Source organism: Sparus aurata, chromosome 9 (genome assembly GCF_900880675.1).
Source record: "Sparus aurata chromosome 9, fSpaAur1.1, whole genome shotgun sequence".
Taxonomy (NCBI): Eukaryota; Metazoa; Chordata; class Actinopteri; order Spariformes; family Sparidae; genus Sparus; species Sparus aurata.
In genome coordinates, this window is record NC_044195.1 from 12,804,264 (window position 1) to 12,830,782 (window position 26,519).

The 26,519-nt window shown below is 42.3% G+C and overlaps 1 protein-coding gene across 3 annotated transcripts in view; it reads right to left on the reverse strand.

Annotated features, from left to right (window-relative positions):
- Positions 1-1,450: 1,450 nt before the first annotated feature.
- The window catches only part of klf12b (Kruppel like factor 12b), a 47,676-nt gene continuing 22,607 nt past the window's right edge, over positions 1,451-26,519 (reverse strand). For all 3 annotated transcript variants that reach the window (XM_030427742.1, XM_030427744.1, XM_030427743.1), the window contains 4 exons: positions 23,638-24,181; positions 17,291-17,426; positions 7,954-8,111; positions 1,451-5,891 (listed from right to left, as the gene is read on the reverse strand). In XM_030427742.1, the coding sequence (XP_030283602.1) occupies positions 5,710-5,891; positions 7,954-8,111; positions 17,291-17,426; positions 23,638-24,181 (1,020 nt within the window). In that variant the 3' untranslated portion in view covers positions 1,451-5,709. The remainder of the gene's footprint in view (positions 5,892-7,953; positions 8,112-17,290; positions 17,427-23,637; positions 24,182-26,519) is intronic.

Sequence of the window (26,519 nt, forward strand, 5' to 3'; positions counted from 1 at the left end):
GACTGTTGGAAGGTGTCCCTGACATGAGTCACAGCAGACTTCAGGTGCCAAGAGAAGCTGTACAAACCAGAGGAGTTGTCTCGGCTTGTCCTGAGCACAGAGGCACTTCACTCTGGCGACTGGAATAATATCGCTCTTATTTGCTTTCAGCTTCTTTTGACTTTGCTTTGCTTGTACAGTATTGCCGACGCTGTATAGGCCCTTGTGACTAATAAATCACGCATGTGATATAGTACACAGTGAAATGCTCTGTGGGCTGGGAATTGAAACCTCGCTATTGTAATCATCTGAATCCTTTGCTGGCTGACAGAAACATTCATCCAGATCCAGCTATAATAGAGTGCCGTACACTATGTACTGGGCGTTTTTTAAGTGCAACCTGTTCTTAGAAACGGCATTCTCTACATGTCTTGATAAATAATAGCAGATCTTAAAATACCACTCTGTGTTGGTGCAACAAAACACCGTGGTATCACACAGAGGCACACGATGTTTCACTTAGATGTTTGAATATGCCAATGAGGATTTTCAGGCACCAAAGAATTTTTATATATGGCGCTTTTGTTTTCCGTTGATTCTGGTGGCCCCTGTGGACAAAAGATGATGATGGTGAAATAAAGCGAACTTCGTTTTAGTGCCGTACCGTACCACCAGGCTACAGGGCAGCTTCTTTCATCAGGCCGTGAGACTCCTCACTTCATCCTCATCAATACTGTTAAAAAAAAAAACCCATTATGACTGACCTGGATAAGTCAGAATACCCACCTGTTGACAGGCACTAAGACTGACTATTCAAATTATACAGAACTAGCCAATCTTCCTACTGACTACGTCTTATTTACTTATGCATGTCACACAGAGGCATCAGTATTAAAGAGGACCCATTGTGCCCAATTTTTCCTTGCCTTCAGTTTGTTATGTATGTTATTTTACGTGTAAAACATCTCGAAACTTAAAAAAGGCCGAAGCAACAGAAGCTCCTGTCTCCCATGGAAAACGCTGCTCCTGAAACGCCTCGTCAGTAGCCTTTAATTCCGTGACTTTGTGACATCACACCACATTACCGTGTCACACATACGTAATGTCTAGTAAGAATTGATTGAGCATAGCTTAAAGTATGAATCTGAAGATAAGCATTGAATGTGTCCCATGAACTAAAACTGTTTCATTACCAGTGAAAGGTTCCTTGTAGTACGTTTGGTGAATCAGAGGTTTTCATTTTTTTTAAAATGGTGTTAATAATTTTTTCGCTCTTCTCGTGGCGATCCGACGTGCTCTGTGTACGAGCTACTGTACTGCGTATCACCAATAATTTAAAATGTCTCCCCTAATACCAAGATTAGGTTTCTGAATGCCAGAGAATGTGAGTACAGTGCTCAGATGTCTGAGCGACATCGAAACCACATACCAGCCGTCTCAGTCGTAGATAGCAACTAGCTCCATACCAGTGTGTTACATACAAAATGCAACTTTATTAACCTTCATGCCTCCATTCATATTGATATACATGTATATGTTTGAACTTATTTTTAATTTCACAGCTCCATCCATATGAAAAATACAGAGAAAAAGGCAAAAACACTGACTGGATACTTTAAACAACTCTTGGAGAAAAGAAAAAGTGTAACAGAAATAAAGAAGGACATCTGTTCTTGAAGTTCTGAAAAATATCGGGATTAAAAATTTCTTTTACAGATGTGGAATTTCCATGAGCAGAATCTCCCTTTGAAGCGATGCTGAGCAATATCACAATTTTTGTCTTTTTTTTTTATCTTCTTTTTTTTTTTTTTGAACGGTAAGAATGAAAAGATCTGAATATATTTACACTACACTCACTTTACATAAATACAGGAACAACGATTACTGTACGTAATATCAGCAAACTCGAAACAAAGGCATTGGCTCCACTACTTAAAAATTTTCAAAACCAGGAACTCAAAAGCAGATGTTACACAGAAAGTAAAAATAGATATCGAACTGATAGAGAAGTGTAAGATCAGTATTCATTAACAAAGGCGTCGCTCTACAGCCGGAATCCCAGCCACAGGATATTTTCCCTGCGAGTGAGAAACCCCTCGCTATCTTCCATGTTCCACTCGTGTGATGAAGCTGAAACATCGTGAGGCCTTTGTAACTCAGTTTTGTTGCCCTCGGAGGATGTGACTTATTGCGGGCAAAGTAATAACGCGAGCTATAAACAGCCTGTGAAAGTGTTATGGGAGGATGCTGCATTTGACACAATGGCATAAGGCTCAGTGCGTAAAAGAAAGTGAAACATTAGAGGTCCGCCTTGCATAACGTTGTCTGTGCTTATTTTTATTGATTTTTTTTCTCCAAAAAAAATTCATGGTTTCCCATTTTTGAAATTTATTAATTTGAGCACACATGTTGAAATCTGAACTCTGCACAGAGCAGCTGATATTACAAGTTTGCAATATGAGGCACTATTCATTATTATTGCATAACTTTGACCCTGGTTACCGTTACAAAATTATGCTCTAAAATGAGGAAAGAGATGCTGGAGGGAAACAGAATACACCCTGTCCTGTGGAGACACCATATTCAAGTCTAATTGAATTGAGCAAAAAACTGGTGTATTAAGGCAGGCAACTTCATACACTGGATACGAGAGTACACGTGTTGTTGATATGTGCTTGATCAATATAATTTTCTTGTCCGGGAATAGCAAAATAGCAACACAGGGAAATCGAGTACCTTAATACGGTCATTGTATATAAATAATTTGTCGGTTCTAGCAAACACTGGTTCAGCCTCGGGAATAAAAATGATTTGATCATGAACCACAAACCAAAGAAAAGCAAAACTGTTATAGAACATCACATGTGATCATTTACATGATGAATAACCATTAGCCCCATTTCACTGTATATCAAATTAGATAAATTACAGTCTCTGAAAAAAGACTTTACATGTATAAATGTATTTCCTGCATCTACTAATCAAAAGCCCTATTTTTCCAATGTATATACAGGCTGTAGAACTTTGTAATAAGTTTTTATCTTCACTATCACATATATTACAACATTTCAAAAGATCCTTTGTACAGAAGAAAGAAAAAAAAAGAGTTATATGCAATGATGAAGTGCCCCTCAAGAATAAAACCTTCTCATACATTATATGGATGATAAAAATATGACCATGATTATTTGTTGCTTTTTTTTTTATAAATTGACATCTGAAATAAAATAATTTGAAAATCATACTAATAATCAAACAAGGTGCTGATATGCTTTTTGCCAAAATGATAATACAACTGGGCATAATGACATGTGCACAAACAATATACATAAATAATGATAACATAGACCATTACCATTCAAAGGGGGTTGTCACACACACTCGGGGTGCATGTGTGGAAATGACCTCCTGGACTTGGCTACTTTTGCTGAGAGGGAGGGTGTGTAATGTGTGTGCACTTGTGTGTGTGTGTGTGTGGCTGTGCTGTGTGCGGTTTTCAAGGTGCTGTCATCAAAAAGGTTGCCATTTCTTTTCACTGGCTTCGATCCAATAGATGCATTGAGCAGCACTATGCAATAAACTGGCCTGATACTCTGAGTTTATGTCAGCAAATACCTGCACCACGCCTGTTATTACAACTTAAACTTTTTTAATTGAATTGAAGAGGTGTTCCCGCCAGTAACTGCATCTAAAAAGTGCTCTTCCTTTGCATACATAATATACTCATGCATGCACATATTCTTCATACAATGCGCGTGTATGCGATCCCTCCATTTGTCAGTCATTTCCATAGCCAAAGTCTCAGGTACAACAGATAATAATCTTAACATATATCTGGTCTGAGGTGAAAACATTTCAAGTGACTTGTCTGTATTTGAGACAAATAAAATAATAACTGAAACAAAACAGGATGATTCAGAGTAACTCGCTAACTGAGACGCATCAGATTAGAGCCTTGTGCTGGAGCTACGAACCAATCGACAGAGGGAGTTGTGGCAGTCGTGGTTACAAACTTCTCCCCCGATATTGACATCAGCAAACAGGAACAACGAGGACGCTGACGCCCCCCTCTCATCACTCTGTCCTGCATGTATTGCTTTTTTAAATTCTGTATTGTACATCAGGTGCCACGCTATCCCTGTAATAACACTGCAGCCAATGTCTGTTTCAGCTTATGGTCAAGTGCTGCTGTGCAAAAAAAAAAAAAAAAAAAAAAAATTTAAACACCACAAGGCCAAGTTCTTTTCAATGTCATAAACCTCAGCTGAGAAAAACAACAGGCAGATCAGGACAGAATGAAAGCAGAGTCTGTAAGGTGCCTCTATTCTTTTTTTTTTTTTTTTTTTTCTTTTTCACATACTGGATATCTCCTCTGATTGTTTCAAAGTGTTCACTGTACATGAGGGGTTGTACTTTTCTGAGTCATGAGCAATAAGCAGGCATTTGAAAAGAAAAAAGAAAAAAATGAAAGAAAGGAGAAGAAGAAGAAGTAGAAGAAGAATTAGAAGAAGAAGAAGCAAGGTTCAATAAAACAAAACGTCTCCATACTGAAAGTATATTTATCCTTAAAGATTGCACTTTACTGATTGCTAATCACAGCACAAAATCCACCAAAAGATTTTTACTCTTTTTTTTTTTTTTGTATAAGAAAATGCTTTCAAGAGGCTCAACATAAAGAGTAGCACTGATGAGATGTGGGGTCCTGTGAGCGTGGGGTGAGCGGCGTGGTTCCGTTGCTGGTGTGATGATATGCGTGTCCAGTTTTCATTGTTTGAAAGAAAAGCAATGACCGTATGAAACAGTGGACGTGTTGATGAGGTTGATCCATTCAGGTTGTGGCTGCTTAAGTTCATGTCATTTCATTTTTCTGCTTGGTATGAGAAAGGTGAAAGTCCAGCCCCTCCCCTGGTTTTTCAGCTTCCGTATGGCGTGCCTCATGACAGCAGGCTCCAGCGGGCAGAGGAAGCCATCTGCGGTGAAATGGCCCCCTCTGCTGGTCACAAATCAGACTCACAGGGGAGGCACGGTGCAACAATGCTGCCTGTAACTCCAAATAGGCCCAAGTCCTTTCCTAGTCCTGTGATTCAGTCCTGACTACTTCTCTCCGCTCGCACAGGAAATCCATTCCACACACTGGGGTCGTTCACATTATGAATGCTGGAGAAGCAGCCATTTGAACAATAACGAAAAGAAAAAAGATACCAAAAAAAAAAAAAAATAGAGAGACAGCTGCGATTGCATTATATATATATTTTTTGTCCAAATAAAGAAGTGCGAGTTCATCTTAAAAATCAAAGTGAAACATTTACAAACAGTGCTGTAAAAGACAGTTCCCTATTATACTCCAAACAAAAGACAATAACAGATCCTGCCGTCCGTTCCTTCCAACCCAAAGAGGATCCAGAAGTGACCCTGTTTTGTGCTCCGCAAGCTCTGTGCGTCTCTCCATCTTCACCTCCTCGCGACGGACGAGAGTGTGTGTGTGTGTGTGTGTGCGTGCATGTGCGTCTATGTGTGTGTGTGTGTGTGTGTGTGTGTGGGTGTGGGTGTGCGTCCAGGCCAGCTGAGAAACATTCATAGGGAGATCCCGCTCCCCCGGCTGCCTGTGTTTGTAAGTGTGTGTGTTGTCTGTTCCATTGATCTCTCTCTCTCTCTCTCTCTCTCTCTCTCTCTCTCTCACTCTCTCTCTCTCTCGCTCTCTCTCTCTCTGTGTATCTCTCTCCGTCTCATTCACACCAGCATGTGTCTCCGTCGGTGCAGGGCCAAGTGGTCAGATCTGGAGAAGCTGCGGTCACAGTCTGCGCACTTGAAGGGCTTCACCCCCGTGTGTTTTCTGTAATGCCTCGTCAGCTCATCAGAGCGGGCAAACTTCCACGTGCAGCCGTCCCAGGTGCATTTGTATGGCTTTTCCCCTGGAGAGGAGGACAGGAAACAGAGTGCACAGTCAGAAGCTTGTAGACCGATGTTCAGTACTGCCACTGGATACTTGATATATGAAGAGTTAGTTAGCCAGTGGCCTTGATACTTTATAAATGATGATGATGATGATAAAGTTTGTGTGACACATTACAGCAATAGCTCTAAGCTTTAACAGCACATCAGAGTGTTTAATGAAACCCATCACGAGACAAACTTCACAGTTGCTTGTACAAAATCAATATCTACTCTTTTTTTATGGAAATTAAAGTACACACCAGTGTGTGTGTGTGTGTGTGTGTGTGTGTGTGTGCCCATGCTCTGCAAGTGAGTGAGCTAAAACTCTTGTCTTTATAGTCATTGTAAAGTATACACACATGCACAGCTGATGTATGGCTGATCGTTTTACATGCTACAGATCTTCTTTTTTGTGTTTCTTATGTTGTTTTCTATATCGTCCATCAGATTTTTTTTTTTCAGACATTCTGTGGTATTGAGTCATTTTTGTACAATATAAATATATTAATTTGCAGACTCTGGAAACTCGCTTGAGATGTGTAGTAGAGGAAGATCGGTTATCAGCCCTGACCGACACTAAGCATTTTTCTGATTATCGGTATCAGCAATTTGTCTGGCAGATTGCAGATAAAATACCAAAGCATGTATTCAAAAGTGTGCTACTTTGGCTCGGATGCAGCATCCTCTCACTCAGTGTCCTGCCCACGACATGATGTGAATGGTAACATGTCAGAATTAATAGCCTATAAACACAATCAAACATAAACATAATCGGAAGCTGCAAAGTAACTAGTAACTAAAATGATTGACAAATGTAGATGTAGTGGAGATGAAGAAATTAATATACTCAAGTAAAGTACCTGAACACTGTACTGAAGAACAGTATTTGAGTAAATTGTACTGAGGTTGTAATAATAATAATATTCTTAACTTTGTAATTGAAATTTTGCACAACTGTGGATTTTGTAATTGTTTCTAATTTATTGTATGTTCCATCTACCTGCCCAGGGACTACGGGTGGAAAATAGCAACTTGTTAGAACCCGGTGCAATGCATCTCTCCTTGTTTATACAGGGTTAATGTTTTATTGTGCGCTGTCCCTGTTTAAATAAAGAAATAATAATAATAATAAGTTGCAGACTAATTTGTTAAGTCTGCAATTTTTACCTCACAACCATGATGGTGACTGGAACTAGAATAACGACTCACATAAACCAGAACAAGAAGGTTGACCTTTGACCTTCCAGATACAAAATGTCACCAGGTCATCATTTCACCCTATTAGACATTTGTTTAAAACTTTTCATGAATATTATACAAACTGTTGAGTAACTGGTCAAAAAATGGGTTTTGTCAGGTCAAAATCCCTCGAGGTGTTACTGCGGTATCGCATTAACAAAAAGGTGATGCCACGATCATGAATGAGCCTTCCATTTGGTTATAGTGTGATTCATGGCCGGATGATAGTGTCATTATAAATATACACCTTTTACTTGAAGCCGACACGGAGCCATTAGGACAGTCTGACAGCACTCAAAACCACAGTCTGCCTCCATTAAGACTAAAGAAAGCCACAGGATGTTCATAAGAGAGTCTGTCAGCATGAGAAACTGAGATTTTTGCCCTTCGAATGTACAGTCTTACAATTAGACATAATGCCTGAGGACAACTTTTGTGAGACATCACAGTGTATTATCAGAGGTGTTCAGCAGATCTTATTATGAAGCATTATACATACATAACCTACATTACATTACATGTTCATTTCTCTTGGATGTGGTTTGTTAGCTAAATTGCTCAAGTCCTAGTTTAGATTTGGCATCAACCCTTGACCTGCTCCGGGTTAAAGTTTGAGTTTATACATCCTTCATAGTGACTCAGACTCTGAGGTGGTTTTAACGGCAACCTTAACAAAAAAATTTCCTTGGTTTACATATTTATCAGCCCAGGGGACTTGATAAAAAGACTGTCATGACTGTAGATCAACTAACAACATAATAATCGTAGCATATAAACAAACACACTTTTCTAGCCACTGACCTGTATGCGTCCTCCGGTGTGCTTTTAAATGGGAGCTTTTGGTGTACACCTTATTGCAGCCCTCGAAGTCACATCTATGGATTCTTCTCTTTTTGGAATCTGGTGACTCTGACCTTCGAGGGCGCCGTATGCTGTCAATACTGAACGGGGACATGGAACTGCAACAGGAGAATGAACACGACAGCGTTATTAGACTGTGACGATGACTTTGTGCAACAATGTGAGGCACGTCGAATCCAAGCAGGTCTCCAGTCTCTCCCTAGAAATCTAGCATTACTGCGGCGTGGCTGTTTGTAAGTTGCAGTTTACATCCACGTCTGTCAAGACTCATAGAACACATGTGGTGGAGGAATTTATTGACAGGTCCAGTGAATAATTTCCAGTGAGAAACACGCTGTCTTCACCGAGGGCCTATTTTTAAAGATGGATGCAGGACGGATGAGGAGATTCATCACATGGTGCAACGACAAGCGTCTGAAGATCAACACCCGCACACCCAAAGAGCGTGTGGTGGACTACTGCTGTATGTCTGTAAGTTCACTGAGAGAAACAAGAAACAGTCAAATTCCTTGGATGTGTTCTCATGTTTTGCCAGTGAAGCCGACTCTGATAGAACACGAAGTGGCTGCAAACTGCAAAATGTGGACGCTTCAACCCGGCAGCACAGCGGATCCAATTACATTTTCAACGTGGACACCCAGAGTTAATATCGCCAACTCAGTATCCAACCAAAATGTAAAATCAAGTCACAATCTCCCCTTCTGTTCCCGGAGTTCTGCGTTGAATAAAGGCCAGAAAAAAGGGTTATTGCAGAACGTTATGCATAACTTTTAGATATGAGATGTCATCACTTCATCATTTTATTGCATTCAATATTCGTGGGAATGTAGTCACAGTGACCTTTGACCTTTGACCTTTGACAACCAAAATCTAATCACTTCATTAAAGAATCCAAGTGGATGTTTGTGCCAAAGTTGCAGAATTTCCCTCCAAGAATTCCTGAGATATCATGTTCATGAGAAAGGGACGGACAGACATGCTGAAAACATAGCGCTTCCGGCTGTGGCTGACACCGGCACGGACCCACAAATGTCAGGCAGTATTTATGTGTGAATCAGTGCTGATGGACACTCTTCTCACACACTGCAATGCACAAGGGAAGCTCAGGAGCAACACACAGCTGCAAAAATAAAATATTTTAATGTCTTTAAGTGAAGCTCCTTCAAAGACAATTGTGGTCCATACATAATAAAAACACATTTTAATAAGTAGAGAAAAATCTTCATTAAGTGATTTTTAAATAATGCCTGAACAAACCAAATAAACTATTTTCGCTTTCATGACTGAACAAAGTGAATAAATGAACTGCCCTTAAAGGACAACACAGTTTCATACTGTTTTACTTTATATCATATGTGGCTTACCCTGCCACCTTTCTAACTTCAAACAGTGTTCAGGGGACCTTATCTTCCTCTGAGAACAGCTTGTTTGCTCAGTATAACTACATATTGCCTGTTTAAAGGTTGTGCTGGGCTGCGTGTAGGCAACCTGTGTAAAGAGCTTTGAAAAGGTGAGCTAAAGCCTGTATAGTTTTTGTTGGTTCCATAAAGCTGAGCGTGCACTCCAGAAAATGACCAGAAAATGACCCTGCGAGCTGGTGCAGGACAAAAGCTCCTCCAGCAGGTGGCAGTGTTACACTGCTGCTCTGTGATGCAGAGGGAGTAGATGAGGTAAGACGGCTGGTATTCTTATTGCTGCGATACTCTCATCAATCAAAGGTGGAGTTTCCTTTTTTTCAAAGTAGTTCAATGAGGCTAATGACTCCCGCGTTATTCCCGTCATCAATACATTTCGTCGTGACATTTCCTCTCCAATAACTACTCAATATCATGGCTGATTATATAATTTTTCACTTCTGAAAGTGAAACCCTGTAGCCCAGTGTGCGCTTTTGCCTGCGAGGCTTGTGAGTGTGTGTGTGTGTGTGCGTGTGCGTGCGTGAGCACTTGCAGTGTAGCGTAGTATCATATCTGTGGAAAAATTAAATCTGCTCTTTACGCATCGCTTCTCTGAATATGATGCTGTACACATAAAGTACACACACACACACACACACACACAAAGGAGGGGACGAAAATAGGGCAGGGCTGTGGTAGACGGTCAGTAGTTCATGTCTCACCAGTGACTGTCGACTGTGAAACAGTGAGCACCTTTCACGCAGCGATAAGCACATGACTGCTGTACATGCACACAACAAACGGGCAAGAAAGAGAAGGATACAGTGGAGACAGAAAACAAGAACATCTCTGTTTACTAGAGGGGAGGAGGAGTGAGATCTGTGGGATATATTTAACTGTCAGCAGTGGTGGAGCACAGTAGCTTTTCTTTCAGGTCTCAGAGTCTCTGCTGTGGATATTGAGAAGCAGGTAAGAGAGGGTGGGGGGGGGGGGGGGGGAGTAAAAGGAGGGTTGGAGAGGGAGAAAAGAGCAGCTTCTGTCATGTTAGAGGGATCTGAAAGAGGAGCGGGGGCCGCCAGACGGGCCCTCCAGTGAACTGTCTCCGTCACACACAACCTACTTCCTGTCTATCTGCGTTGCAATGAGGCACGATGCGTAAAACGCAGACTCAAGACACACTAAGGCAATCAAGACGCACACATACGCACCGGCTACACAAATACACAGAAATCAAGAGAAACACACACATATACAGATCACCTGTTGCTCTTGGCTCACTGCCAATCTGAAGCCGTACAGGAAATGAGCACACGGGTCAGATATGAAGTGAACTCCAGCTCCCCTCTCATTTCTCTCTGTCTTTCTCCAAAAAATATCTCACTGCAACGTTATGTCCAAAGCGACCAGTTACACAAATAAGTGTATTTATAAATGTGAAGGAAAACACTGAGTTTTAATTAGAAATGATTACCAGGCCATCTAATGATCTCCATAGGTCTGTGTGTGTGTGTGTGTGTGTGTGTGTGTGTGTGTGTGTGTGTGTGTGCGCGATGTGCGTGCGTTGTGTGTGCGTGCACGCGTGTCCAGGGCAGCGAAGAGGAGGGGCAGGATTAACAGTGGAAACACTCTGAGCTCAGACATCTAGCAGAAGAGGCGGATGTTTACATTCTGACTTCATCCCATGAAGTGACTCTGTGATTATGATATAATTTAGGAATCTCTGAGTACAACAGCTCCCAAAACAAAGAACGGAGGACGACTCATTACTCATAATAAATTAACTAATTTTCAAGTGCCACGACGGCTGCTCCGCTGCTGGTGATAATTCTGCCGTCGTCACTGCTCAGTTTCAAGAGCACAGCGACGGGTTTCTAGGTTTAATCCATTTTGGGCACACGGAGACATTTCACAATGGGACAAACGATACTGATTAGTGATCCTCAATCGTTACAGATAAAATGATATTCAACTTCTATAACATTTTTTAATAATAACCACCACTAATACATGGTTAGTTTATAGTTAACTACATTTTAGCTGATCAAGGATTAAGGTTCATTTATTTGTCATTTTACAAACCAGGTTGCAAAACTAAACTGAGTTTAGGTTCCTTTATGCTACGAGAATCGATTCGAAAGTTCAACAGTCTCACAGCCTGAGGAACGAAGCTTCTCTGTAGTCTGGTGGTAAGGCAGCGGATCCTTCCGTATCTTTAGCCAGACGGCAGCAGGGTGAACGTGGTTTTTAGTAACCTTTAGGCTCTGTGCAAACATCTGACCTCTCTGATATCACTGGTGTTCTGTCAATGGGTACCAGTGATTTTCTGGTGGATTTAATCATCCGCTGCAGAGCCTTCATAGAAAGCATCCTGACTGGAAACACCACAAACTGGCAGGCCTCCATGCCGTTTTGTGGTGTTTCCAGTCAGGATGATTTCTATGACTTTCTATGACTCTGTGACAAGTAGTTGGCTCTGGAATTTAGCTGTCATAAGTTTTCATAGAAGGCCTCTTTCTCTGCTTTTTCTTTTTAAACCAGGGTGGTGATGTGTGATGACCAAGATAGGTTCACTTGGGTGCTGATTCCCACTCACCTATAACTGTTCACCTGCTCCACCTCAGCTCCACTGATGTAGACACGGGTGTGTGTCTCTAACTCCTCTTTCTAAAATCAGCTCTTTGGTTCTGCTGACGTTGAGCAGCAGATTGTTGTCTGTGCACCACTCTGCAAGATTATTGATTTCCTCTCGGTATTAACTCTGACCGCTGTTTATGATAAGCTTGATGGTGGTGGTGTCGTCCGCATAACTCACTACAGAGTTCTCTTGATGTCTGGCAGTGCAGTCATGGGTGTACAGTGTGAACAGGAGGGGGCTGAGCACACAGCCCTGGGGGGCTCCAGTGATGAGCACTAACATGGAGGAGGTTTGACTGCCAATCTGTACTGTCTGTTCTGTTAAGTCCACAGCACAGTTTTGAATTCGGGACTTTTGCCCCTAGATAACCATTTTCACAGTGTAGCATTAGTACTTTTAGTAAAGGATCTGAAAACTTCTTCCACCGCTGGTTTAAAGTTGTTGATCGGCAAACATTATTGTCGGACATTTAAGGACATCCCTTTAGGCTTTGTGATGGACATTTTTCATTATTCTCTTACTGCGCTAAGGCGAAATCATTCATCAAAAAAGATGACAGGGTTAGTTTCAATTTCAGGATTCCATGTTGCCTTTGTCATATAAAAAATAAACTCATGTTTTAACTGCAGGTGAACGATTTTCATGCTTCTCTGTGGGTTGAGACGATTTCACCACTGCTTCTGAAAGAAGCTACGAGCAGTTTTAGGCTGCTATTTATATCAGCGGGCCTACAGTATGTGTAAATCCATAGTAAAAGATCACTGTGCTCATACTGGTTTTCCCCTTGGAGGCGCAGTTTGTAGGATTTACAGGAACCTATTGACAGAAATGGAATATGTAGCATAATTATGTTTTCCTTAACATATAACTATGTGAAGCTTGTGTTTCATTATTGTGTTTGTTCGTTACCTTAGAATGAGCTACAGAGGGAGCGGGTGCTCTACCATGTTGCACCGCTATGTTTCTACAGTAGCCCAGAATGGACAAACCGATCTCTGGTGCCAGAGAGGGCACTTTGTCTTTTAGTGGCCACAGTAGGGGTGGGTGAAACGAGCTGTATTCGGCCGGTTACAATCTGTAGTCACGATGCTAGACTCTAGATGCTAAATCATTCACACTTGTCCTTTAAAATTAAAAGTCTTCCTCTGCGTAATTAAAAGCTGAATAATTTTCTCAACTAATGAGACAAAAATGTGGCGAAAAACAGCAGAAAACAAATAAACGTGAAGATGTGCGTGGGGTGAATGTATCCACACAAACAATATATTCTTATATCTTTTGACACCACGTCTCTGTCTATATGTATCCTCACTGCTTTGTATGAGAATCAATCTGTTGTGTTTTCTCATGTGAGCCCGGAGGCAAACTCACACCGCCTTGAACCCTGCGTCACCACGGCACCGCGTCTGTGTGAATGTGTCTGTTTGTGTCTCCCAGAGCAGCGGAGAGAAATAGGAAGTACAGCTGAGAACCATTTCAAACAGAGCTGACCTCTGTTTTGGTTCCTTTGTTTCCCCTTTTTCCCCCCTCTCTTCATCCGCTGCTCGACGCGAGCGCCGCAGAGGTGGAGAGAAGCAGCGAGGGGGTTAGTGTATGTGTGTCACCTGTGACGGGGGTTTCCCACAATATCACACTATTTTTCTAACTTCTCATCGGAAACGAGGTCATAACAACAGCTACACAGTTCTCAAACAGGCCCGCAGTAATAGTGGATTTCAAGAAAACAGGAAATGGATTGTGTGAGTGTGTGTGTGTGTGTGTGTGTGTGAGCTCTGGAAGACTGCCCACTGGGCATTCCTGTACCTGTCCGAGGATACTAGCCCTTGCCTCAACCCTCCCAACTCCTTCCTCCACCTGCTACTGCTCCGTGGCCCCCAGGTCCTTGGGGACCAGCCAGACTTCAGCAGAGACAGTGTTCCAACACAAGCCCCTAAACCGAACACACACACAAATACACACACACACATACACACACACACCTTCTCTCCCTCTCCAACTGTCTCCCTCTCTTTCACTCGTGCTCTCCCACAATAGCCTATCCACCCGTCCCCAGGGAAACGCATGAATATGGAGGAGGCTGCCCAAGAAGCACATGACACACGCAGGCACACACACAGACAGACACACACACACACACACATACACACTCACCCTATCTCACTCTCTCCTTTCACTCATTTATTTATATATGGATACCTGGATTGAAAGCTGCAGGCACTCCCATCCTCCGCCCTTACACTTCTCCTCTCTGATGCTCTCTGGATGACTGCTTGTTTAAATGTGGCAACCAAATTACGTAAAGCAGTCCTTTCTGCACTCGCACTGCACTCGTTTAAAAAATGAAAAGAAAGAGAAAACCCGGCGACACAACGGGCTGATATATTTCAAAGAAGTGCTGTCGGCTTCTGTTGCACTGCAGATGTCCACGGAGCGCATGTGTTGTGTCAATACAGAACGCACATTCTCCGTGTAAATCAAGAAGACTACAGACTGCTTTGTTTTTCACAGACAAACATGCAAGTCTGTGTTCCTTTTGACAATGGCTGACCTCCTTCTGGAACCAGCTGTTGTGTCCACTGCGCAGAAAACACGTGCATGCATACAGTACAAACACACACAGCACACACCGGCGGATTAATACCTACGGACGTGCATGCATACTTTCCACACACACACACGGGAGCACAGTTTCTACACAGCACAGTCTGCACTTTGCACACAGAGAAGTGAGTGTGTGGGCAGGCTCTGGCAGGGCATTGCTAAGCCTGGCTGGTGATTTCTCTCCATAGTGAAAGCTTGGGCAGTGAAAGGTTGGGTCCTGCCAACCCCTGTTCTCCTCTGACCACCCGGTGCCCACGTGTGGCACTCAGGGGCACGCCTGTCCCTTTCAATAACCTGCACAGAAACCTGAGTCCTCCACTGAGTGTCTCTGTGAACGTATGTGTGTGTGTGTGTAAGAGAGAGAGAGAGAGAGAGAGAGAGAGAGAGAGAGAGAGAGAGAGAGAGAGAGTGAGAGAGAGAGAGAGAGAGAGAGAGAGAGAGAGAGAGAGAGAGAGTGTCTTCCCTGAAACACAGCACCTCTGAGTGTACTCTCACCATAGAACAAGCACGGCCAGAGAACTACTTTCTACCACAATGTGTTCCACAGTGCCACCACAATAACTCGTTCAGCTGTGTTACTGTAGATGTTCGCGCCGCCAGCAGCGCACAGGCAAACAATGCAACAGCACAATGTCAGCCCTGTAAGCTGGACGCTTAACACCAAAACACAGCCAGTCGGGGCTGGACGAACGTCAGCCTCTGCCTTGTTAGTGTTGCTACATCATTAGCAGGATTCTCACAGAGTCCTGGAATAGTTTCCCTACAGTGAGTCTAAATAAAAGTCCTATGGGCATTAACTTGAGTCTGGCCAGGCGGCTAGCTATGACTGTTCTGGTTTTATGGGCGGCGGGGGGAAGGAGGGCAGGGCAGAGCCAAGTGTTCCTGATTTCCCGTCTCTGATCAGGATACTGTAAGCTGTCAGCCACTGGAGAGGGAAGTCTTTTCATTCAACACAGATGGACTGGCACCACAGGAGTTGTGATGTCTGCAGGCCGAACGTGGTACAAAAGTACGTCTGAGCCATACGCAGTCAGCCATATAGATGCACGCCCACGCTGATACGTCCAAATGTGCAGGAGCTGTTACGAAGGCACACAGAAATGCACGATGCTAGCTTTTACACAGGGTTTATATGTAAATGATGCTCTCATCCAGGGTGACTAACAATGAGCGGTGTCAGGGAAAACATTTTTTATACATCTATACTCTGAACTCTGTAATGCCATGTCAGAGCTCTAGTTTTTAGTGTGCTTTGTGCACAGTTTTATACAGTTTATACAAACTTTCTGACTAATTTTCATGTTGCATAATCGATATTGTCCCTGCTCATATAGACATCCTTTTAACCCTAACCCTAACCCTTAAATTTGTACCTCACCAGCTTGATAAACAATAGCTAATAGTGAAGAGTAGGGACAACATTTTCAAAATAAAAGCCCCAAACAGAAATCTGCCAGATATGAATATATTCAAAGACCTGGGTCAAAAACACTTCAGTTTTCTCATACTGTCTCTTTAAGGCCCCTCATCCCGAATACCCAGTCTGCTCTGATTGGTCATCTTGCACACGCCTGACCCCTCACCGCTAATAACAACAGAGCAGCTGCGCTAAATCAATTCTTACATGCCAAACTAGCCAATGTGTGACATGATGACATACTGTGATGTCACAAAGTCACAGAATTAAAGGTGGGACTACTGATGAGGCATTTCAGGTGCAGTGGGACAGAGGAGCTTGCGTTGGTCTGGACTTTGACCTTTTTAACTTTCAAAAACATTTACATACACAAGAACATAAAACGCTGAAGGAAAAGAAGAAATTAAAAAGATATGTTTTTTAAAAAAACAATTATATAGTTTCATAAATAATGAGAGTTTACCCATCATGCCACATGCGATCATGTGAGCATGGCACTATGTGGCACCTATCCATAACCAGGGACCAGTCAGCTGACTACATACAATGCATACATTAGCTGTATAAATGTAAGGACATTCTTCTCAGGCACAATGGACTGTTTTGTAACTTATCAAGCATGAGACTCCACCCTCCACCTCAGAAACCACTGGAAACATTTTTAGAGCATTGTTCTCAAAAATAACTGTTAAATTTATCCGACTGTGACATTTTACATTCCCTTCATGTTGTTTTTTTTCTTAATCTTTTTTATTTGTTGGTGCACTTGAAATAAGGCCATGAGAAACCCACCAAACACAGGGTATTAATTGCTAGTGAAAATTGTCTACATGAGTCCCATTTATGTTATTGAAATGGTGATTTCTCAGTGATTCTATCTTGTACTATGTGTAATGATGTATTATTGAAATTTGACATATACCGTAATACTTTGAATTTTTGCAGTGTGAGTAATTTCATAAAGCATTTTGTTTCATAAATGGGTCAATTTGGGAAAGCCAATTTAGGACAAATTAACTTTCTCCAACACTAAGAATTCCCATATAAACAAACAGCGAACAGCAGTGGAGAGTATACGGATTATGACAGTACCTCCTAAACATCTGCCTCTGGCACAAGACAGAGATACATTGATTTTTTTCTTTATAAAGACATGTTCGGGCCAGCAGAGGAGAAAAAGTCAGTATAGAGGGTCAACATTTCCCACACACACAAATCATGATACTCACTCTTGTACGGCGCGGGCTATAGACAGCGCAGTGGAGCCGGTCTCATTAACACTGTCCAAGGTCACGTTTGGCAGGTCGTCGTCATCACTGTCACTTTTGATCTGCCTTGGCGACAGGCCGTTGGGGTCTGTGTGTGCTGTGAGGACGGGACACAGACACGGGAGTCAGTGGGAGCATTTGTGCATTTGTGATTGAGTGCGCGTGTGAATACCGCACATGTCTCACTTTAAAGTATGTGTGCATGCATGAGTGCGACTCTACTGAGCACTCTGTCCTCCGTTACCCTACATGTGCAACTGACAGAGAATCATATTCATGGTAATGACAAAGCTTAAAATCCTCGAAGACCACACCACATAAGTGGAAGTGGCTGCTGTATTCTTTTCACAGAAGATCCAGATGATAAGCAAACTAGCTTTGTCCCGTTTTTGATTCTGTTGCACAGTAACCAAGAAAAGAAATGTCCAACATTAGACTGGCCAGCTTTCTACTAACCACGAACCTCTGAGGCAATGAGCACTGGGGTCGCTGTCTCTTGAGCTGTATGACAAAGTTACATCTATTCCCCAAGTTGTGACAACTTCTCCCCTGTAAACCACTCATTGGATATATTGCCAGGGCCTGCAGCCATTCTGTCATCTGTGTCTCCATGGACACAGACTGCGTACATCCTGGATAGCTCAGGAGATGGTTGTTTAAAAAAATGAAGATGAAAACTTGCCAGAGACTGCATGTCGAAGAAAAGTTGCTGGAAATCCACTCGAATAAACATCGATTAAGTTAAAATACAGAAGAAAGCACGATGTGTAAACTGCAGAGAGATACATGCACAACATAGTAAATTAAATATCTAATGACTTGTTTCTGAAGACGTAATCATCGCGGAACACCAAATATATTGTGATCCATTATCCACTGAGATCTGCAACATCCCCAGTTACTGTAAGCCTGCTGCTTTTACAGGCTATCAGGACTTCACCCTCTCTGCCCTCTCAGCTGAGACTGTGGCCATAATGGCCCATAATGAGGGTCTAGAGTTAGGAGCAGACATGGTGTTATTACTGGGGGGTGGGTGCTGAAATAAAACTGTAAGTCTGTTGAAGCTTTTGCTTCTAAAGGCTTCCAACTGTGGACGTAGACTAAGACATGCAGAGTGGTCATCAGCTCTCCTACCCTATGGGAAACCTGTAATTACTTGGAAATGCATCGTGTTGGAAAGGGGTATTTTGAGCGAGGGACACAAAGGAGGAGTGGTGGAGAGGTGGGCAGAGCACCGGATTTCTTTCTTTCTCTCCTGTTGTTTCCAGTCAAGCCCTGTTTCCATGGCAACCTCCTGCTGGAGACAGGGAGACAGCAGTGAAGGGAAGGGTACCCGCCCTCTCTTAAAGAGGATGGCCAACCTGTGTGTGCATGAGGGCGAGTGGTAGTGTGTGTGTGTGTGCAAGTGTTTTTTTGTATCTGTGTTGAAAGCTTCAGTATGACGGAGACTTGCATCACTGCACATGGTTGTTGGGTTTGTATCAAGTCAAACAAGGTAAATGCGGACTCTCTTGACCCTCAGGCCGCTCTCCATATGGGGCGAATGGGCTTAAGTCAGTGACTCCCAGGGTATTACCAACTTGTAGCACTAATTTCAAATTCCTCAAGTACCTCGATAACATAAAATCTTTGATACTAATTCTTCCCATTGAAGCTTTAATCTGTACAACTATTTACGGTGCACTCTGTTTCACACGGATTCCCATTACTTTCTTGCAATGTGTTGATTTCATGGTGTGGTTTGTAAAATGGACCATCGGAGAGAAAACAGCAAGGGGCAAAGAGGAGAGAAAGGCCAGATAAAAAACCAGAATGTGTCCAAAGTTTGGGATCATTTTTAACTTAAATTAAGCAAAACTCTTTACAGTAAAGACATGGGAGAATATGAAAATAATTCTCCCAATACTCAACCTGATAATCATCAAAACATAAAACAAACTGGAATCATTTTAAGTTACATTTTGTTAGGAAACACTTTTTGATACATCACAGGTTTTCCTGCGTAAATGAAGGACAAATAAATGGAGGACACCTCATCTCCGTGTCCTTCTTTAGTTTGGAATCCATTGTATCGACACGTAGCAGATGTAGCTTTTTTGTGGTTGATACAATGGGCAAGCCAAACTTTCAGCCACAGTGGCATGCTCAGGATTTTGGAATGAATGGATGCAGACAATTTAAGATGAATCAGGGAATCAATCAAATGTATTAACTGTACATTATGGACTTCTGGACTTCTTTTTCAAGCATCATGAGGACATTCACAATTATCTGGAAAATGGTAATTCACTTGGATTAACTTTTTTATTATATTATAGTACAGTCCAATATGCAAACGTAATGTATGTACATACATGGATCATGTATATGTACAGAAAAAATATAAAACTTATTAGAATATGGAACAATTTCCTATGTCTGCATATGTACAGTATATGTTTATGTATGCAGAACATCAGTCACATTGACTTGTTTGTAACGAGTGGAAGTGTTACTATATTAACCTGCATTGTCCCTATCAAATAAACTAAATTAAATAAAATGTATTTAAATGACATATTTTGGACTATATGTTAGATATATAATCAAGTATACCTATAACATATGGATTTGTATAAATCTGTGATTAAAAAAAACAAACTATTTTTTTGCATGACAAATATGGACATTAATGAAAACATCATCATAGCTGTTATTTCAATATAAGTATGTTGCCATGCGTTTTTTTCATATGTGTACCTATGTAAATTGTAGTATTGGTTTTGTAATATATGTTCCAAACCTATATCTCCATATATCCAAGGATATATGCTTGCAACAGAAGATAACATCAACATTAACACTTTAAAATTCAATTGAATCCATATGAGTGCTGTTAAAATGAAGGCTAGTTAGCTGCGATGGCTAGGTAATAACATAAGTCATTATGGTGGCTAGTTATGTTGGCCCGAAGTTAGCAATTAATGCTTTATTCATGTCATTATTATGATAGCACACACGCACCTACTAACTTCATGGTGATGCAGAAAACATCCCAGAAAGCTAAATTTTAGGTGGTGTCAGTAGCAGCTGGAGCCTGAAATGCACCAATCCAATACAGCTGGTATTCAGTTTAGTTACCATTCAATCTAGTTAATAAAGTATATTATCAAACTTACAGTTACTGTTAGTTCATGCGGCAGGATGATGTACATTTATTTAGCCCTTATTCACTCCTTTGTGTCTTTACTTTTTCTTTTAAAGGCACAATATGTAATAAATCTAAAGCAACTGGCCGTAAAATCATCCTAATATGTCACAGAGACTCAAGAATAATGTTCATATAACATACTGAACTCACCAACAACAACAGTACAGCCAAAATATTCGCATTAAAAAAAAATCTTTTGCAGACCGCAAATCATGTTGATGTTTTGAAATCATGTTTTGGCATGTGGCGCCGCCCACCGCCGTCTACAAATCATTGCAGTCAGTAGAGTCTCAGCTGCCGAGCAACCACAGGTTGCCAGTTACGACTGAGCTACAATGGCGGAGGCAACAAACTCTAAAAGACCTCGTTATGAATCACAAAAACGCCAAGATAAAATTCGAGGCAAAGCGAGGGTCTATATAGGAGATGCATTTGAACGGTGGAGACAGTTGAAAGCTGAGAGGAATTTGAAAACGGATGCAGAATTGGCTACTCTTCTCCTAGACAGGTAAGTAAAGCTTGGCTAACTAAGTTAGCATCATAGCTTGATGGGGATGGACATTTCGAATACTTTGAACTGTCGAGTAATAATGTTATTCATTTTGATCATAGAAACAAATGTTAGCAGCACAGCTAACGCTAGCAGCATTAGCATTGTCTTGGTACGGGCATCTGGTCTCCAGCGTGCTGCTGTCCAGTCGATGTCCACTCGATGTCCAGCCCCTGTCGGCGTGTTTGCCAGCAGCGGCTGGACAATACGAAATCTTAATTAGCCAAATTCGAGTCCTCTTTAGGTCTTTGCATGTATATCACCATAAACTATATAACGTTGTAAAAGGGGAGGCAAAAATGAAGGACAGTTCTGTCAAATATCATGCATAACGTTATTCCATCTGATATGTCCATCCCTAGTCAACAGCTAACGTTACCATAAATAATAATACATCTTGATCTTTACTGAGAACAGAATTGTGTGTCCGCTCTGGCAACCTCAAGTCTGGAGGGGAGGGGGTGGAGGGGGAGGCGGATAGGACTCGCCGCAGTATTTTGAATTTGAGCGTAGTAACTGTTTTTGGCCACATTCTTACATATGGCGCCTTTAAAGCAAGGTGTTCTATGAGATCACCCGATTGCTCAATTCCGTGTTAGAAATATCAGGAGAGTACTCTGTTACTTCAACAATCAATTGACTGTGGGAATTCTTACATAAATCTATAAACCACAATAAGTGCAGTAACCAGCTAAACTTTCTGTTTGCTTACTGGTTGCTGTCTCATTAAAAGTGACTGTATGCACCGCACCCAACATTAAACACTCATTCACCCCATTTCCTTTGTGTTTGGTGCCTTCAGAACTGGGCAGAGCTGATGTTGGGCCGATGTGTATATGTGTACTCGCATGTGTTTGTGCAAGTGCCACCCATCTTCAGTATCCATCCACACCCTCTTATGCAAGTCTTGTTTTTCCTGTCCTTCCTTCTTTCCTCCTCTCCTCTCCTTGGGAGCAGCAGACACACAGCTTTTGAAACGCCCATCTCTAAGGGGACCACCACACCCTGCCGGCCAAGTGTCTGTCCGAGTGCACGCTCTAATTACACATCTGTTTGTTTGCTTGCACGTACACAACCTGCACGTGTGTCCGTCTATCCTGCGGGGAGTGACAAGAAGCAGCCTCTTTCACAACAGTCGTCCTGTGTACAACTCAGAGTTGGACAGAAACACCTACTGTAGGCTCCCTCCCAGTGGTTGGCAGTAAAACCACACCCAGAGAGAAAACCAATAACACAGTGTCGGCCCGGCCAGCGAGGTGTAATACACAAACGTTCTAAGACATTTGCTTCACGAGAGAGAGAGAAATGTAACAACAGGTGTGGCCGGGGCTACCTGCACCAGAGGCTTTTTAAGAAATCCAAGCCTCTCAACTTGTGAACTCTATCCTCACTCTGAGGATGGAACATGATCGCCTGAGGGGCCGTCTCTGAGAGAACGTACACACACTGTCAGCTTTCACAGCGTTGTGTCTGCAAGTGCCTTGACTACAGACGAATCTGCCATCATAAACAGCTTGTCATTTGGATACATCAGGCCACACTACTGTACATAGGTGCTGCAGCTACTTCTCTACTGACTGGTTTCAGTGCCGACTTGTCTTTGTTTTCTGACCCAGAAACAGCCCAATTAGACATGGATCATATTTTATGCTATTTCCCATGAAAGTCTATAGGTATTTTATTATTTAAAGCAGCTCTATGTTACATTTTGTAGTAATTACAATTTTTATTTGCCATATTTGAGCAGATTGTAACGTGATGTGTAAATTGAGAGCTTACCTTTCCCTCTCAGTTGCCTCAACAAGCCTGTGGGCGATTTGTTAAAATTATTTAATGCTGCTGTGAAGGATTTTCTGTGACAGTCCAAAAGATGTGACTTTATGCACATTCTAGTGTGCCTGATCTCAGTGCCTCTCTCCGCTCTGCTAACAGACAGCAGTACTGGCTAACATTAGTTTAGAATATGGAGTCTGCTAACATGAACTAACACCCGGCTTCTAGCACAACGCAGAGTCCTTTTAAACAGGCTTTAAAGCACCCCATATATATATATATATATATATATATATATATATATATATAGATATATATATATAAATATATATATATATATATATAATATATATATATATATATATATATATATATTATATATATATATATATATATATATATATATATATATATATATATATATATATATATATGCATGGTTGACAGCTGATAAATCAAATTAATCAACCTGATTGATTTAGATGAATATCTTTTTAGGAGATAACTGATTTCTAATTGATTTTTATCAGGTGGAGAAACTGTCTGTCAAAGCTGAAAAAAGGCACATCGGATGGCTTATGTTTCCATGCTAAACTAATATAATCATTAGGGATTAGCACAATCATAATGGGGTTTGGGGTCATTCCTTTATAGTTCTATCAATGCTTAATTTATAGCTGCAGCACCTTTGAAATTGCAGTGTTTCCAACAGGGAAAAAGAAAGTTCAACAGAAATCCCAAAAGGCCAAAGTCAGGCATATGAACAGGAAGTAATTTCACAGACTATGGCCTCACCTTTGCCCTGGCTTTTGACCTCGTCCAGCAGAGGTAGCATGATGGCGTTGTTGAGGCTGGAGGGTGATCGAACGGCAGTGGTGTACATGAGGGGCAGTGACTGTACCACAACTGGGATGCGGTGAACATGGCTGGCCAGTTTCCCTGCTGCCTGCAGGCTCAGAGGGCTGGATGGAGGCGGCGGCACAGAGTGCAGGATGTGCAAATACGGCTGACCTCTCACCCCGGTTCCGGGGGCGACCAGAGGGCCTGGCGTGAGCACCGATGAGGCTGAGGTGATAACCGATGGAGAGGAGGAGGAGGAGGAGGATGACGATAAAGAAGACGGAGAGAAAGCAGATCTGAGAGGGGAGGATGATGAGGCGGTGGTAGGGGTGGTGGATAAATAGGAGGGGCGGGGTTTGTTGATTGACAGGTCCACGGGCTCAGTCTGCGTGTGGAAGTGCAGGTCGTGAGCGAGCAGGTCTTCTGGAGGTTCGGCTTTAACTCTGCTGAGGAAGAAGGGGACGCCGTCCATCGCAGAATAAGGGCGCACTTTGGGTGACTGTGGGAGTAGAAGAAGAATTTATGTTAGAGTTTTAAACCAGTGATTCATTTCTGTCATATGTTTGCTTTAAACTGGCTCATACAGCTTTTTAAGAGTAACATTCAAGCAATTTCCAAGCGCTTTCCCGTCATACACAGATTGATGTCCTTACTGCAGGTTGTGAAGCAAGCCTTTGTTTCTGGGGCTCCTATCTGATGCAATTCTTCAGTTAGCATTCTGCTGAAGTGATAGCAAAATGTTCCTGTTCCCTCCTAGCGGATAAGCATTCAACATTAGCTATTTACCTTTGTGCATGCACGCATACCATCAAAGGTCAGACAGGAGCCTCACGATGCAGGATTTACACCGGACATGGGGCGAGCGGAATGAAAGAAAGCATCCTATTTTCATTTCTGCAACCGTGTCAGTAGCTACTTTAAGTCTGCTCCACATCTGGTTTGAGATGTCAGGTAGCCTTACACAACCAGACCTCCCTACAGCGCTGTGTCAGCACTGGAGAAATGGTCTGGCCGCACCTATTATCATTCTGGTATAGGTTAAAAAAAACACCTATGGCTTGTTTATATTTCTTTAATCTTCAATCACAATCATCTTTGCTGGCGTTAAACAGGGGAGGCAGCCTCGGTGCCTCTGCAAAATAGTGGCAGGGGAACTTGTTTGCACGTGGGGGAAACAATTTAGCCATTAAAATGGCTAAATACGCGCAAAAGAGAAGGTAACAACTGATTGCTTGTTTATGTTCAGACTGTTAGCACCCAGGTTAGTGTTAGCAACCGGGTCCAATAAACCATGAACCAGTTAAGAATGCACTAAACTGCCACACACACAGCGGGGAAGAGAGAAATGAGTGGGACAATCAGTCTACAATTGATCTATTTATGGACAGATTGACACATTAATGAATTCAGGAAGAGGATAATTGTTTTTGTGCAAGCATTCAGCCCCGGGAACAACAATGGTGCGTGATAGAGATATGTCAGTAAGGTAACGCAGTGACATTTTATTGAGAAAAGGAGCGGTTAATTTCCTCATGTTCATTCAGGCGTCCGCTCGTGAGGTCCCCTTGATTAGCATGATGTCACAGGCAGATAAATTGCGCAGGAGTAAAGATAGCGCCTCTCACGCTCGCCTCCTTCCACCGCACACTCTGTCTCCTGCCTCTCTCTCTCTCTCTCGGCGTGGGCCGCTCTCTCACTGTTTTCCTCCTCTGTTTTCCATCACTCCCACAGAATCGTAGCTCTCTTGGCTCCCCCTCGTATCTCTCCTAAATCTCCTTTGTGACGGTGGAAAAACATCATATGGGCTCAATTTCCTGACCATCTCCCTCGGTCTCTCAGCGATGGGCCTCCTAAGGCCAACGCTGGTGGCTCAACGCGTCCCTCAACACATCTTTCACTTAACACCAAGCAGACTGTAACACAACCGCCCCATCTGTCTACACAAGTTTCAGGGACCTGTTTACTTGGAAAAGATAATGAAGAACATGCACGGTTTGAAAAAGGACACTCACCCTGCCACTAGCTATTTGTTTGTCCGGACTCCCATACTTTGGACCTTCTCTGATATCACAATTTCTGTTATAGCGTCAAATGAGCCGTGTTACATGTGATGTAGCAAATCTAGACTGACTATGCTCAATGTGGGAGGGGTGCTAGAGTGTGTGGTGAGCTGGTGTTGATCCTCACAGTGGAGCCTTTCAGAGGCTGAGTCACATTTAGGGCCATCGGGGAGGGAGCACATCCAGGATTTCACTGATCGTACAGGAAAAGCTCGTTAAAGTCAAAGGAAAAACTCCAATCGCAGCTGCAGCAGATACGAAAAATGTTCCGGATTTTCATCCTTGCTTTTGTTTTTGAGACTCGCATTTCTTTCCCCTTATGTAATGCTGGCTGAGAGTGGGTCTGTGGTGAATTACTGATTTTTCTGAGTGGTGTGTGTGAGTGTGCGTGTGTTTCTTTGTGTAGTAGCCTACTATTTTTACTCCAGACTTGTATACTCGTCTTTCGGCCCACAGGAAATGTTACGACCCCATGAATCAAAATGCGCTTCTCCCTGCGTGACTCCTCCTCGGTCGGAAAACAAACCCTGCCCCATGAAATATGCCCTCTGATGACCTCTGGACCTTGGTGGGGTTCAGCCCGGGGTCAGTGGTGTCAGGTCAAGGTTTACAGCACATCATGGCCTGATTCATCACGCCACCTGGCAAGCATTTTTTCAGAGGGTTTTAACACAACTTCACATATGTAACTATACTTTGGTGAAAAAAACCCAAAAAACATTTAAATTATTTTTTTTCCCGCTGTATACATATCAAGACTATATAAACAGCCTTAGG